Source organism: Desmodus rotundus, chromosome 12, assembly GCF_022682495.2.
Source record: "Desmodus rotundus isolate HL8 chromosome 12, HLdesRot8A.1, whole genome shotgun sequence".
Lineage (NCBI taxonomy): Eukaryota > Metazoa > Chordata > Mammalia > Chiroptera > Phyllostomidae > Desmodus > Desmodus rotundus.
The window spans coordinates 8763459-8777183 of NC_071398.1; the positions used below are offsets into that span (position 1 = coordinate 8763459).

At 38.6% G+C, this 13725-nt stretch overlaps 1 protein-coding gene across 8 annotated transcripts in view; it reads right to left on the bottom strand.

The window, feature by feature from the left end:
- Positions 1–13725, bottom strand: part of CNOT1 (CCR4-NOT transcription complex subunit 1) — a 74133-nt gene that overhangs the window by 2683 nt on the left and 57725 nt on the right. For 5 of the 8 annotated variants that reach the window (XM_053916142.1, XM_053916141.2, XM_053916143.1 and 2 more), the window contains 15 exons: positions 13201–13341; positions 12973–13077; positions 12255–12374; positions 11563–11754; positions 10585–10727; positions 9972–10080; positions 9699–9868; positions 8781–9033; positions 6379–6627; positions 5215–5378; positions 4905–5022; positions 3660–3761; positions 2582–2755; positions 1618–1767; positions 635–815 (listed from right to left, as the gene is read on the bottom strand). In XM_053916142.1, coding sequence (XP_053772117.1) covers positions 635–815; positions 1618–1767; positions 2582–2755; positions 3660–3761; positions 4905–5022; positions 5215–5378; positions 6379–6627; positions 8781–9033; positions 9699–9868; positions 9972–10080; positions 10585–10727; positions 11563–11754; positions 12255–12374; positions 12973–13077; positions 13201–13341 — 2371 coding nt within the window. The remainder of the gene's footprint in view (positions 1–634; positions 816–1617; positions 1768–2581; positions 2756–3659; positions 3762–4904; positions 5023–5214; positions 5379–6378; positions 6628–8780; positions 9034–9698; positions 9869–9971; positions 10081–10584; positions 10728–11562; positions 11755–12254; positions 12375–12972; positions 13078–13200; positions 13342–13725) is intronic. The other 3 variants (XM_053916145.1, XM_053916146.1, XM_024551388.3) reach the window with 1 other exon arrangement.

The window sequence follows — 13725 nt, forward strand, 5'->3', positions numbered from 1 at the left end:
TATATACATACTCAAAATTAACTAGCTTCTCAAGAATCCAAAGTTAAAAATAGGCAGGCATCCTTCTAAAGTGGTATGTATACTAAGGGTGAGGACTGCTGAGTTGGTGAGCACTGTAGAGCTGGTGAGCACTCAGTGGGTCTCTATTACATAAGAATATAGAACAAGAGAAATGTAGTTCACAGGCAACCTAGAATAAAATTATACTGTAAGCTTTTTGCAAAGCAAGTAGGCAAAGTCCCATCCATTCAAGTTTATACACCTAATATTAATGTGCTGCCTGCCAAGTAAGCACCAGTTAAGTGCTGGGGAAAAGGCAGGCTAACAAAACAATGTTTACATAATGCTATTGTTAAAGAGAGGCTAATAAAAGGAACACATTTATTTTGCACACTAAAAAAGTACTGCAGTGACACACACTGGAATATTAACTGATGTGGTAAGCACTCTGGATGGTTCTTTCCTTTATGCTTTTCTGCACTGAGCAGGTACTATCCAACTAAAAATAGCCAGGCAGACCCAGAAACATTGACAGAACATTCTTTCTCTCTTGTGGTTTAATATATTTTTTATGACTGGACTGTGGCATAAAGTGCAGAGAACTTGACTCCAAGTAGAGGCTGGCTCGACTCACCTTCAGTGTCCAAGTCCACAGCCAGGTTCTGGAATATGTCCATGTGAGCGGAGTGGGTGATGGTGCTCATCGAAGGTGTGCTGCCCTTGTTGTGGATGTGCGCGATGGCCTGAGTCCCGACATAGAGCACCAGTGCATTGATGAGCTGCAGGTTGTAGCGATTGCCGGGCTCATTGGATACCTAAACGAACACAACAGAGCTCCCCAACTTATTCTCACAGAGGCTTAGTTCGGGCATTAGTATCTCTAAACCCTTTTCTAGGTCTTCGCAGAAAAGCTGAATTGCTCTCAACATTCTTTGTAATTTAAATTTAGGTAAATTGCCTCGAGTTTGTTGAGGTTATTTAACAAACACACACAGAAGAAAACAACAAATACTATTTCCCTTGGGAAACCAAAACCTTAACAGGTACTAGCACAAAAGTAAAATTTGTAAGGGGGGGCTGGGGGGGGAGCACTATCTCAATTATATAAAAGATTTTGTAGAGTGAAAAAGTTGTTTCCTAGGTGTGTAACTACTAGAAAGATAACACAACCTCAAGTCACTTTCTATACAGCAAGTTAAACCCGTTTCTTTAAAAAAAAATCCCTGGAGTACTGGGCTGGGAATAGTTACTAGGAGTCTATTCTCTCACAGAAAATCAGTCCATTCCTTGGTCGCCTCTTCCAAGGTTATGCCTTTGTGTCACTGATAAGATGATGTATAATCTAGTTAATCTCACCCAATCATTAGGAAAGACTGGAGTGCTGAACACACAATACAGTATACAGTTGATGTACTAAAGTTGTACACCTGAAACATAATTAACCTATGTCACCCTAATAAATTCAATGAAATTTAAAAAAAAAAGAAATGACAGTATGTATTACAATCTTATAATCAAATTAAAAAGACTGACTCCCAAACAGGCCACACATAAGGACTATGTATAGAAAGTGCTCCCTATGTAAGACATAGCTGAGAATTAGCCAAACCAATCAACCTGTAGGTTGCTGCGCAGATCAGATAGAAAAGTGACTGGTGACCGAGTTTTAAGATAGGAATCCAAATCCTTTTTGAACTGAGGTGGCATCACTCCAGTAAAATTGGTGAGAATCCGGGGTGCAATGTTTATTTCACTCAACATATCCACCTGCCAAAGACAAATACAAGGATTGCAACCAGGGCATTTGTAAGTTAACAAATTGTATCTATGCTAGAAAGTGGTAGAATTGTTTTTGTAAAACTATATACATCATAAATGTCTTAAAGAGTAGAGCTGCTACTTTAATTTGAACATTTCACCTAAAATGTCATAAGGTGTGTGATACTGTTATGTTACAGAATTACATGCTTATGATTTTGTAATAAAAGATTTTGTAATAAAAAGGGCATTATTTGTGCTGGACCCCGCAGAATGAGCTTACTCACTCACCAAAGTGCTAGTCTTGGAAAAGACACCTCAGAAGAATAAACAACATCATACTCGTTAATTTTTAAAACATTAATGTGAAAGGTTAAAAAAAACAACAAAAAGAGTAGAAAACACAAAAAAATGACAGTACCCATGCCAGCGTGGTGCGATTTTAAGTGGTCCCTTTTCTCCCTGACTACAACAATTTAAACAAAACACCTGTGAAATGCTGACATTACAAAGGTCTGTCTGTTCTGGCCCTGGCTCAGTTGGTTAGAGCATCGTCCCAATATGTCAAGGCTGTGGTTTCAATCCTCGATCAGGGTACATACAAGAATCAACCAATGAATTCATAAGTAAATGTTACAATAAATAAGTGTTTCTCTCCCTTCCTCTCTCTAAAATCAGTAAAAAACAAAAATTTTAAAAAAGGTCTGTTTGTTCTGTAATTCTGTGCCATGGGGACACCCAAATGATTGGCCTGCCACCTATTTCCCAAAGGACTAAAATATTAAGACATAATTTTCTTTCCTTGAACTATTTGAAACTTTACCTTCAGATTAGGAGTGAATGGGTCTGGGAGCCTCATGTTTCTTGGGAAGGCACTCAGGATTAGATTTCTTAGCTGGATACAATTAGGTGGGATCACATCACAGAATCCATAATGGTAATCACAAAGGAACTCAGGGAAATCATGCAGAAGAACCAGCAGCACTCTTAAAGTGCCCTATATTTTTTTTAAAAAAAGAGAAAGTATTTGCTGATTTCACACTAAGAAAAAACTCCAGGCCTAGGTAACTTTACTGGCATATCCTTACAAATATTTAAGAAAAAAATTAACATCATTTTCACAACCTTACAGAATACAGAGAAAGAACATTTCCCATTCTCAATTAGGCTAGCATACTGTTGGTACTAAAATGACATGAAAATTATACCAGAACCCTAAATGTCTGAAGTATAAATCAGCGATATATTATGACCAAATGGTCCAGGAATGCAATGATGAGTTAAGCATTTGAAAATTAATGGAATTAAAACATTAATAGGAAAAAATTGCCCTGGCCAGGTAGCTCAGTTGGTTTGAGCATCGTCCTGATATGCCAAGGTTGCGGATTTGATCCTGGGTCAGGGTACATAACAATAATCAACCAGTGAATGCATACATAGTGGAACAACAAATTGATGTGTCTATCTCTCTCTAAAAACCAGTAAATTAAAAAAAAAATTTTAATTAGAGGATCTTTAATGCAAAAAAGCACTCAATAAAATTAATACCCATTTAATGATTTACAAATTCTCAGCAAATTATAAATAGAAGGGCATTTCCTTAATCAGATTATGGTATCTATAAAACAAATAGAATGACCTGGCTGGTGTGGCTCAGTGGATTGAGCACTGGCCTGGGAACCAAAGAGTCACCAGTACAATTCCCAGTGAAGGCACATGCCTGGGTTGCAGGCCAGATCCCTGCAGTGAGGGTGCGCAAGAGGCAAGCAACCACATAATGCTGTTTCTCTCCCTCTCTCCCCCTCTCTCTGAAGATGAATAAATAAAATCTTTAAATAAATAAATAAAATTAAAACTGTTACATCTTAATTATTTTTAACCTACAACTCCAAATTAATTACCTTGTAGAGGATTTGCATAGGTTTGGTGAGTTCCACATTTCTAAGGAAAGGTGCTAAGTATTTGAATAAATCAATCAGTAACTGTGCATACATAGGCCACCCCTGAAAGAAAGAAATGTACATGAGTGTTTCTTAGCTGTTACTCTGCCATCAGAAAAGTTGCTAATCAACTACACTGTGACTTCTTCATATTAATATAACCAGAAAATACTGACTTTAAGTACCTCTTTTAAAGACTAACTGGCATTAAAAAGGAATAAGCATAATTTTGGAGATAGAGGGAAAAACAAACAGCCTTCCAAAATTCCAGGACACAGAGGTCCTGTGAACACAGCAAAATTTAAAGGACGGGAGAGGAACATGAGGAAATTTCAGACAGATATGGAACACTTGGCCAACTGAGAAACTGATGGGTAGGTCTGTTTTCTTAAGTCCTGAATTTTGACCATTTGTTTTCCCAAAGCCAGATCCTCAATTCCTGGCAAGCAGCCTCACCCAATTTACATGAACCCTCTATTTCCAGCCAAATTTGGCCTGCTTACCAATTTTCAATTGTACCAATTATGTTCATTCTGGGGTAATTTTAGTCAATATATTGTGCTCTTCTTCCTGGAAAGCACTTCTCCACCAAACAAAACTCCATTTAAGGATTATTTTATTCTCTTTTTTGCCAAACACATACATAAGCAGTTACACTTTCCTTTGATCTGAAAGGCCAATCAAGGGTATTATCTACAGTAGTCACTTGTCATTTACTGCAAGATGGGAGATAAACTTTTCATGTTAATTGTGTTTATTCACAACTATGTTAAAACCTCTTTACTAGAACTTGATCCTAATTTCTTCAAATACAGTGACCAATGGTCCTCAACCTTGAGTGTGAGAGCCTTTATTAGCATTTAGAGTGCGAACCTGTGAAACTGGCAGGTTCCATGGCTCCATCACCCAGATATAAATGGCTATAGAGGTGGTCTAAACTTTCAACTTTAAAAAGCCTGTATGATACTGACACAGGTAGTTCACAACAAACTTGGAGACACAATACCATAATCACTGAGGAATGACTCAGGCAGAGGCAGTCAAGGACTTGCTAAGCCTCTTTCCGTGACTTGACTCCACATTAAATAGAAGAATTCCCGACTAAGCCTGGAAGAGGTGTAATCACTACTACTAAATGACTAATAGTGCTAGTGAGCCTCAGGTAGTTACAGTCTTCATCTTGTAGGAGATAAACTGCAGCCACACCTTCTGCTGTGGCGTGTGTGCCAGCATTCTTGCAATAAATATCCGATGGGAGATCAATTCGAGCCAGGCATACACAAAGCCAGGAGCTTTGGTAGGCCTCAAGATGTGGAACGTATTGCTGAAAGAAGAAAACCTTTGTCAGAAGCACAGTCTAACTTAAATAGAGTGAACACACGAATAGAAGTAGACAAGCTTGTTATGAATAAACATGTCTAAACCCGTAAACTGAACTTGTCCTACTTCTCAAACTTTACTATACTAAAACAACAATCTTTACCAGGAAATCTCTATTAAATTGAACACTACTTACCAGAAAGCTGTAAGTGTCTGGAAATTAATGGTTTCCAATACATGCTCGGGTGCATTGAGTTCCAAGAGCAGCATAATAAAAATTCGATGGTAGGGAAGCTGCTGAAATTCACTTTGCCGAACATCGTGATCCTGCAGGAGAACTCCCACTACTATACCAAGGACCTACAGAATACATAGATTAGAGTTTTAAATCACGAAGGTAACTCACTTATCATTCTCCATAGTCAGGGTTTTTTACCTTGCATTCTTCAGCCCCACATTGGAGGAAAGGACATATACCATTTGAATATAAAATTACATGCCAATGGCCAAAGAGACCACACACTGATCTGATTTGGCCTGCAGAGCTTTGTGTGTTGTCTTTGAATTTTAATAACCTTTGGTCAGACATGTATACTCTCCACAGATGCCCAGCAGTTTTTCTAAAACTCTAGATTAAAATTAGCATATTTCATCATGTTATTGCAATCTAACAACCAAGTTTTTCTGGTCTGACATGAAGGTGACAAGAGGCAAATGGTTTATAGTTCTCTTGTCACTGAGTAGATAGGGACCAGGACCAGGGACAAGCTGTTAGGCTGCAGAAATGTGCTGCATTTCTTATACAAAGAACTGTCCAGAGTGCCACTTGATTTTCCCACTTAACAGTGAGGAATATGATAACCTATTTGTAATTATGCAAGACCAAACTCTAAGTCCATTTTTGCACTAACTTACTATTCAGATTCCTAAGAATTCCACTGTATAAATCAAAAGAAAACTGTACTTTGTTCCTTGTCAGAAAAATCAAGACAATGATTGCAACGTTGCTCATGGTATCTGGGGTGCCAATCTGAGTTATCAGTGAACCTATCTAGCCATATGGTGCAGTGATTCCGTGACTGAGGACAAATCTCATAGTAACTAAATACCTCTTAGTTAGCATTACCAAACATTACCATACTGAAATACATTATGATTTTCTGGTGGTCTTTCAGTTAAAGCATCAAACTCTTCTTTTAAAATTTGTTGATTATGTTTACGTTATCATCTATGGACTTAATTTTAGCACAGAAAAGGGGGTACTACAAAATGTTCTGGGAAAGAGCTGGGTCCTGAGGTTTTAGGACCACTGATGCAGGCTTCAAGTATAACTCGAGAAAAGCAAGAAAGGATTTCAGACCTTGTTAAGCAGATTAATCTTTGTGACAGTGTTGCTGGCCTCCCCTGAGTGCTTCACTAGCAGTGCAATGAGTCGGACAAAGGCATCCAGGTTGTGGTAGCACTTGGCTCGGATCATGGTGGGATTAGCAGCAGGATTGTGCTGCTGCTCTGCCTGAGCACGGTAACTGATCTCAACACACATTTCAGTACACAGACGAAAGAACCTTGTTATGAGGTCATCAGTCTTCAGGATTCCTTGCTGGTGCATCTACCAGGGAAACAAAAATATAAAGACACAATGAAATAATACACATAAATAAACTTAATTTTCATGCTTAAGTAATAGTCCCTCATTTACTCCTATTGTCACATTTCTAATTTTACTGTTAAAAAGCCACCATGAAAATGCATTGGTCATTAAGGACCCATGACAAAATTGCTCCAGTTTTAAGTTTAATGGAAAAGATAGAAATTGAGAAAGAGATAACATGGCAATTTTGAACACCAGTCCGTAGCCAAGTATTTTGGAAAATTACGCAAATTAAACCAACTTTCAGTAACTCACTATAAGTCCCATTAACATCTTCTGTCCAAGGTGTATTTTCCTCAAGGAGATGAAATTACAAATATTTACTTTCTCACAGAATATAAGATAATTTCTTCCAAGTAACTTAACCAAAGGTTTTAAAATTCCAACTAGCTTCACCAAGAAAATAAAGTAATAATTTATATAAGTACCCAATAAAATACCTACAGGTCATACCCAGTAACTTTAATCTAAATTAAGTTAAAGTGGAAAGGGCAAGTTTATTTTTTCAAAAATGGATAAAGAACAAATTCTATGACATACAAACTGGAAGGGAAGCAGCAGAGAAGTTATTTTGCTAGTAAGAAAGACAGTAAGACAGTGACAAGCATTCAGGCAGCAGCAGGAGAAGGTCAATGCTTGCTTAACAGAGAAACCAAGCCCAGAATGAACACTTGACTGTTATCTTGGAAACTTCAACTGTCTCCTGATAAGCAATACAACAGGTGAACTGACAATCATGTACCCTAACAAGACAGGAGGCCAGCAAAGGGACTTTTGTACATTGATCTAAAAATTAACGTAAGAGGAAATAAGGACAGATTGCTATAATCGAGGTGGAGCACAAGGAAGAAAGAATTCTCAAAAGGATGCAAAAAAGAATAGAAAAGTATAACACATTATCTTTTTCAAATGGAGAGAATAAGTGACAGCTAATAAGCTAGCAGAAAGAACTGGGACAGGTGCCACATCCATACCCATGAAATACCAATGATCACAAAAACCAATTGATTCAAAATTCTTCCATCCAAATCAGAAATCAACCATAAATACGCAGTAACAACTTTTCAATAGGTATGTTTTGTAATTCCCTCTATTTTTTAAAGGAAGAAATTTACTTAGTATGGTTTACTAAATAATACCTATCATGAAAAACTAAATCCAATTTCTACCTCCTAAAATTCAAATCAGCTCTTCCACAACCAACCATCATTTATTTGGTAACAGATCTAATTTGTAATCTTTCTTTGGTGCACATGTACGCTTTGATCTCAGTTTAAAGAAATATAATGGCAAATCTGCAGAAATAAGCAGATATGTCTCCCTGAACAAACATTACAAGAATTCTACTACAGGAACTGTAGGGCCAGTTCAGGAGAAGTACCACTCTTGCCGCCAGCCAAGTACCGTGATTAGGACACACTGACTACTGGGTCTGAGCACCTAACAGTGGCTGAAAGCAGCCAAATCGGAATGTTAAATGATACTACAGCTCTCTTCCTGCATTTTTCCCTCTTCGTTCTGTTCACAAATCTTCCTGCCAAACCTAGTTTTTAGCTACAGACTTGTTCCCTCACACTTTAAGTCAAAATTCAATTTAGATCAAATTGAATGAAAATAAATACTAGAAACTATTCCCCCAAAAGAACATGTTAATCAGTTTTACTTAGATAAGTCACTTAATTTAGAAAATACAATAAAAAACTCTACCATTTAATTATTTAAGTTTTTTTTTTATTGTTGTTGTATTTTCTTATTTTTTAAACATGGGCTATTATAAGAACTTTTAGCCTGTACTCTCATCACTGCTGATTACCAAGCTAATAAAATTACTATACATCTAGCAATTTCATTATTCATTATCTGACCCATTATACTTTGTAGCTGTGACAACTGAAATGGGATAAACAGAACTAATGGGGAGGACTAAGAATGTTGACTTTACTGCTTAGTGACCAATGATGAAATAAACTGTATCAATTTAACAAGGTTAATAAATGATGATGACATTTTTGGTTTACATGAGTATGGAGGTAACTGTCTGACCACAGGTACATAATACTGAGCTTTAATATTGGAGGCATCACACCCTACTTATGTTGAATAAAAAGCACCTTTCTTTCCAAAAGCTCTACCTGTCCAACAAACGCAGAGAAAGCTTTGGTACTGTCACGGCCAGCTGCTGCTGAATGGTAGAGATTCACCCATTCCCTCAGAAGATACTCTGCCTTCTCCCTCAGGCCTGGAGGATCATCGTACTCTGAGGCTTGAGAGATCCCAGAATGCATCATAAAGTTAGGGCCTCCATGAGCACGATCAATCATTGCTTCATAGTTGGATCGCACTACTTCCATCAGCTGGGGCAATCTAGTACAATAAATCCAGAGTAAAAATCAGTCTACTCGTGGTTGTGATTTCACAGACATACAGTTGGACAATTTGCTTATTTAGTTGAAACCACAAGAGAGATGATCACTTTACCATTTCCATTTTTAAACAAAACTATCCTTGGTCTCTTCATTTTTATTTATGCATGAGGACACAATATGCAAATGATTGACCTTAGTTTAGCCACTTCTTGACCAAAAAATGGTACCCATTGAAATGGAGCTGATATTCATTCTCATCAAGTATTCACTGCATACCTACTACATGACATGATTTACGTGCTTTGTCTTAATTTTGAACAGCTCGTTGAGATATTTCCATTTTACACAAGAAATAGGCTTGGGAAGGGTAAATCAACTTACCTAAAACCAGACAGATTTTAAGTGGCAGAGCCGAGCTTAAACACAGGACTCTGACAGCAAGTCTAATGCTAATATATATATGTACTGCTGTATAGCAAGAAGGCTTGGCAGTTAGTTAAGCTTTCATACTTCAAGGGACAATATTAGGCCTCTCTACAGCTTCCCATATGTTGTAGGTAAAGCAGTTATAACAGGTAATGTTAGTAAGTCTACATATATTCATTTCTGAAGTTCTTTCTTAAGCTGCTGAATACACATAAATCCCAAGCATTTCATCCTCACCCTTCTGGAGCATTGCCTCTGGAGTGAGCATTAATTCTCATGAGGGTTTCAATGGTGTGGAACAGATCTGCCTCAGTAATATGGGCAACACTCCTTTCATCCACCAGCAGGATTTTTACCAATTGCATAGCAAATGCAACAGCCATGTAGTTTAAACCATTCTCCATTGACTGGCAACACAGAAAGCAAAATATAAGAAAGGCAACAGTTATAGCAAACACACTTCCCAACTACCAGAGTCCCTTCTTCTGTTTAAGTAAACCCCTTCCATACCTGAGCTAGGTGAAGATCATACTGCTGCATATTAACCAAATGATTGCGAATTAGCAACTCCACTGCCTCCACATTATATTTATATTCATCCCGACACTCAATTAGGCACCTAGAAAAAGTCAGTTATTTCTTAATTCATAAAGGCTTAACCATACTGTAGCAGGTAAAATAAAGAGCCCATTCTGTTCAATGGTATTTTGTTCTAAACTAAGGATGCCTTGAGAACCAACTGCAAATCAATATTCAAGATTCAAAATAGCCAGTAATGAAGAACAGACAGCCCAGTGTTAAAACTCAAGCTTGCTCTCAAAGCCTAGAAAACAAAGCATTCTGTTTAAGACATTAAAATACTTATGTATGAACACTGTTATAAAAATCAACGAAACCTTTTGAAACCAATGATCTACAATTTATCTCCCAAAGCAAGGTACTAGTTTTGTGTCTGTCATGGGCACCAGATGTGGAAAAAGAACCACCTCTCAACAATAATCACTACTTACAATTAGGAATTCAAAAGTCCCATTTACCTTCCAGATTAAAGGGAAACCTCTGCACCCAAACAGGGCCATGTACACCAGAAGGCAGTCCAATATGTTCTATGAAGAGTACTGACCTTGTGATCTGTTTGTTACACCATGGAGACCCATATGCCCGGCCATCTTGAAGAGCTTTTAAGACCAAGAGGTGACATTCCCTGTAACGCAGCAGTAGGTCAGCATCAGCACCACTTGTAGCATCTAGTAAGCCCTCTACAGCCTATGGAAGGAAAAAAGTGTTCAGAACCATGGAAAATATAGTACTCAGCCTAACTATCAAAGCCAAAAGTGAAACCTTAATACAAACTACAAGATACCTTCTAGGGCCCGGAGTTAGTAATCTCTCCACTCACCAAGTCCTTTTCATGCAACCTAACACACACGCACTCTGTCTGGTGTGTGCTGTGTTCTTCACTGTCACGAAAGGTTCCACTGGCCTTCCATAGTCAAAACCCAATGTTCTCCATCTACCCCGTACACCATTACCCAAATACTTGGGTCATGTGTCCCTCAAAATCTATCTTTTAAAGTTTCTTGAAAAATCTTATGTCCAGACTACCTTTAAAAAAAAATTCCCCCCACTTTACCTGTGTTTTTAGAAATCGTTATTCTATTACAGTTGTCCCAATTTCCCCCATCACTTTACCGTTTTTAACTGCCATAAGTATAGTTTGTTCTTGAGAAAATGACCAGCTTATTACAGAACAAAACTTGTGCCCTGGCTGGTGTGGCTCAGTGGATTGAGCGTTGGCCTGTTGCTGGTTTCATTCCCAGTCAGGGCACATGCCTGGGTTGCAGACCAAATCCCCAGTTGGGGGCATGTGAGAGGCAACCAATCGATGTTTTTCTCACACACTGTTGTTTCTCTCCTTTTCTTTCTCCCTCCCTTCCCTTCTCTCTACAAGTGAAAATCTTACAAAAAAAACCAAGAAACCCCCCCAAAACTTGCTTCTTATTAACCTTTAATCCTAAATGTAACTTAAGTAGATAATGGTACAAGTCGCTGGAGGTTTACAAACCTAGTTTCTTCTGAAATTAATAGTTTAAGAACAAACCTTCTGGAGCAATCCAAGAGCAGCTATGGCATCCCGAGAATTTCGAGATAATACAACCACCTCCAAAAGACTTCTCAGAGCCTGAGCCTGAGGGTTCATGGCCAACGTTGGCGGGATGGCATGTAGGTGCTGCTCTAGTTCTGTAATGCACTTATCATAAATTTGAGCTACATCATCTGTTGCCCAAGCTTGCTGTTTTAGAGAAGAAAACAACCAAAAAAGAAACAAAAATTACAAAGATTTTTCATTGGCGTATGTAGCAACTGAAATCTTTTTTTCCATCAAAACATGGAGGAAGCTCTTCCATCCTGCACTCTGAACTATTCAGTCTTTAGATGGGGCAGTCCAAGGCAGGCATGGGGGAGGATGTATTTCACTCGACAGTGGAAAGGCTGGCAGACACCAACACAATCAAGTGATCAAAGAGAGCCTAATGAATAATGAACAGGCTGAGGGCAGTATCACTTGTGGCATCTAATAATCTCTCTACAGTCTATGAAAGTTAAATAATCCAAACCACGGAAAACAGAGTACTCAGCCCAACCGTCCAAGTTAAACCAACCTCACAGATATTGGGGGGGGGGGGGGGGGGGAAGGGCTGTATGCCATGTTGATCTGATACAAAGAATAGAGAGTACTTATTAAGGGACAGTAACATTTGTATTAAATTGTAATACAAGGCAAATATTTACCTTCATGGGCTGAGCTAAAAATCCTGTGGGTTGACTTAAATCATTTGTAGGCAAGAAGCCAGGCACATTGCGTGCAAATTCTTCATAAACAGCCAGCTGCTTTGGGTCCACACCACCAACCTTGGAATAAGAAAATGTATGTTGACAGGATCTTCTTCACAATCAAAGGGAACTTTTTTGTGAGAGTGGTAAGTGTACATGGCCGTAAGCACAGGGGTTCTGAGAAGGGATGCGGGAGTCATTACAGTGTGGCACAGCACGATGGAGTGTGCATGTGTGTGCACATACACAGTGTTTCCTGAAGTCCTGTCAGAGTCGCCAGCACTTATAAATTCATTAAGCTTTCCACTGGAAAATGCCTCAAACAGGACCATACCACTGCAATTCTCCAAAGCAGCTGGTAGAAATGATCAGCAAAAAGCAACCAGCAATAAAAACACAAGTACCCAAAGGAAAACCAAACTGGGACATATTAAGGACTAACAGGCATATAAACTCTTCACAGTAGCACTTCAACAACTAGGGGCTGGGAGCGCACACCTAAGCTACACTTACACCTTCTCTACAGCTTGCCTTTAGGTGAAATGCTACTGAGGTGAGATACTTTCTCTAAAACAACATTTAATCCCAATGTCCTAGTCCTGGTGAGGAGTTTAAGCAAGAACAACAGAAAGAAAACAAAGATGGGGTGTGGAGAGATAGAGCCCCCAATTCTCACTTTCAGCCTGATTTGCTCTGGCATCCGCTCAGCTTGGTATGTTAACACAACAGGATCACAGTACCTGCGCCCTTCTTGCCTAGCATGTTTTCTCAGCTCAAATTCCTGCAAAAAAAAAAAAGTAGTAGTAGTAGTAGTAGTAGTAGTAGTCACTGAGGTTCTTGTTATGAGGCACTTTCTTAAACATAAAAAAGAAAAATACTTAAAAAGCAAATGCTAAACACTTACAGTTGCTAATCTCTTGTCCATCTCAGGGCCTGCTTTTTCTACTGCAGTCTTCTGAATAAAACAGCAAGCTAATTCACAATTGTCCTGAGCTAACTGAGCAGCTGCCTGATCCATCATTTCCCTTTGTTGTGGGGATGCAGTCTATTGGGAGGAAACAGAAAGAAAAAGATTTCAAGTTTTCGGTAAATAGACAGGACAGACAGGGTCACAGGAAATGCAGTGCTTAGACATACGCATTTAACAAGTCCTGACCGACTTATGACTCATTAGCTACGACCATGCAATAGTCTAACAATCCTCCTTCATCTATAAGAAGAAAATACCACTCCACCCAAAATATCTTACCAGGTTGTTGTAAAGATGGTAAACAAAATGAAAACAGAAAAGCAGTAAACAAAGGCATTATTATTATTATTTTTTTTTTTAGAGAGGGAAAGGGTGGCAGAAAGAGAGGGAGAGAAATATTAATGTATGGTTGCCTCTCACGTGCCCCCCACTGGGGACCTGGCCCACAACCCAGGCATG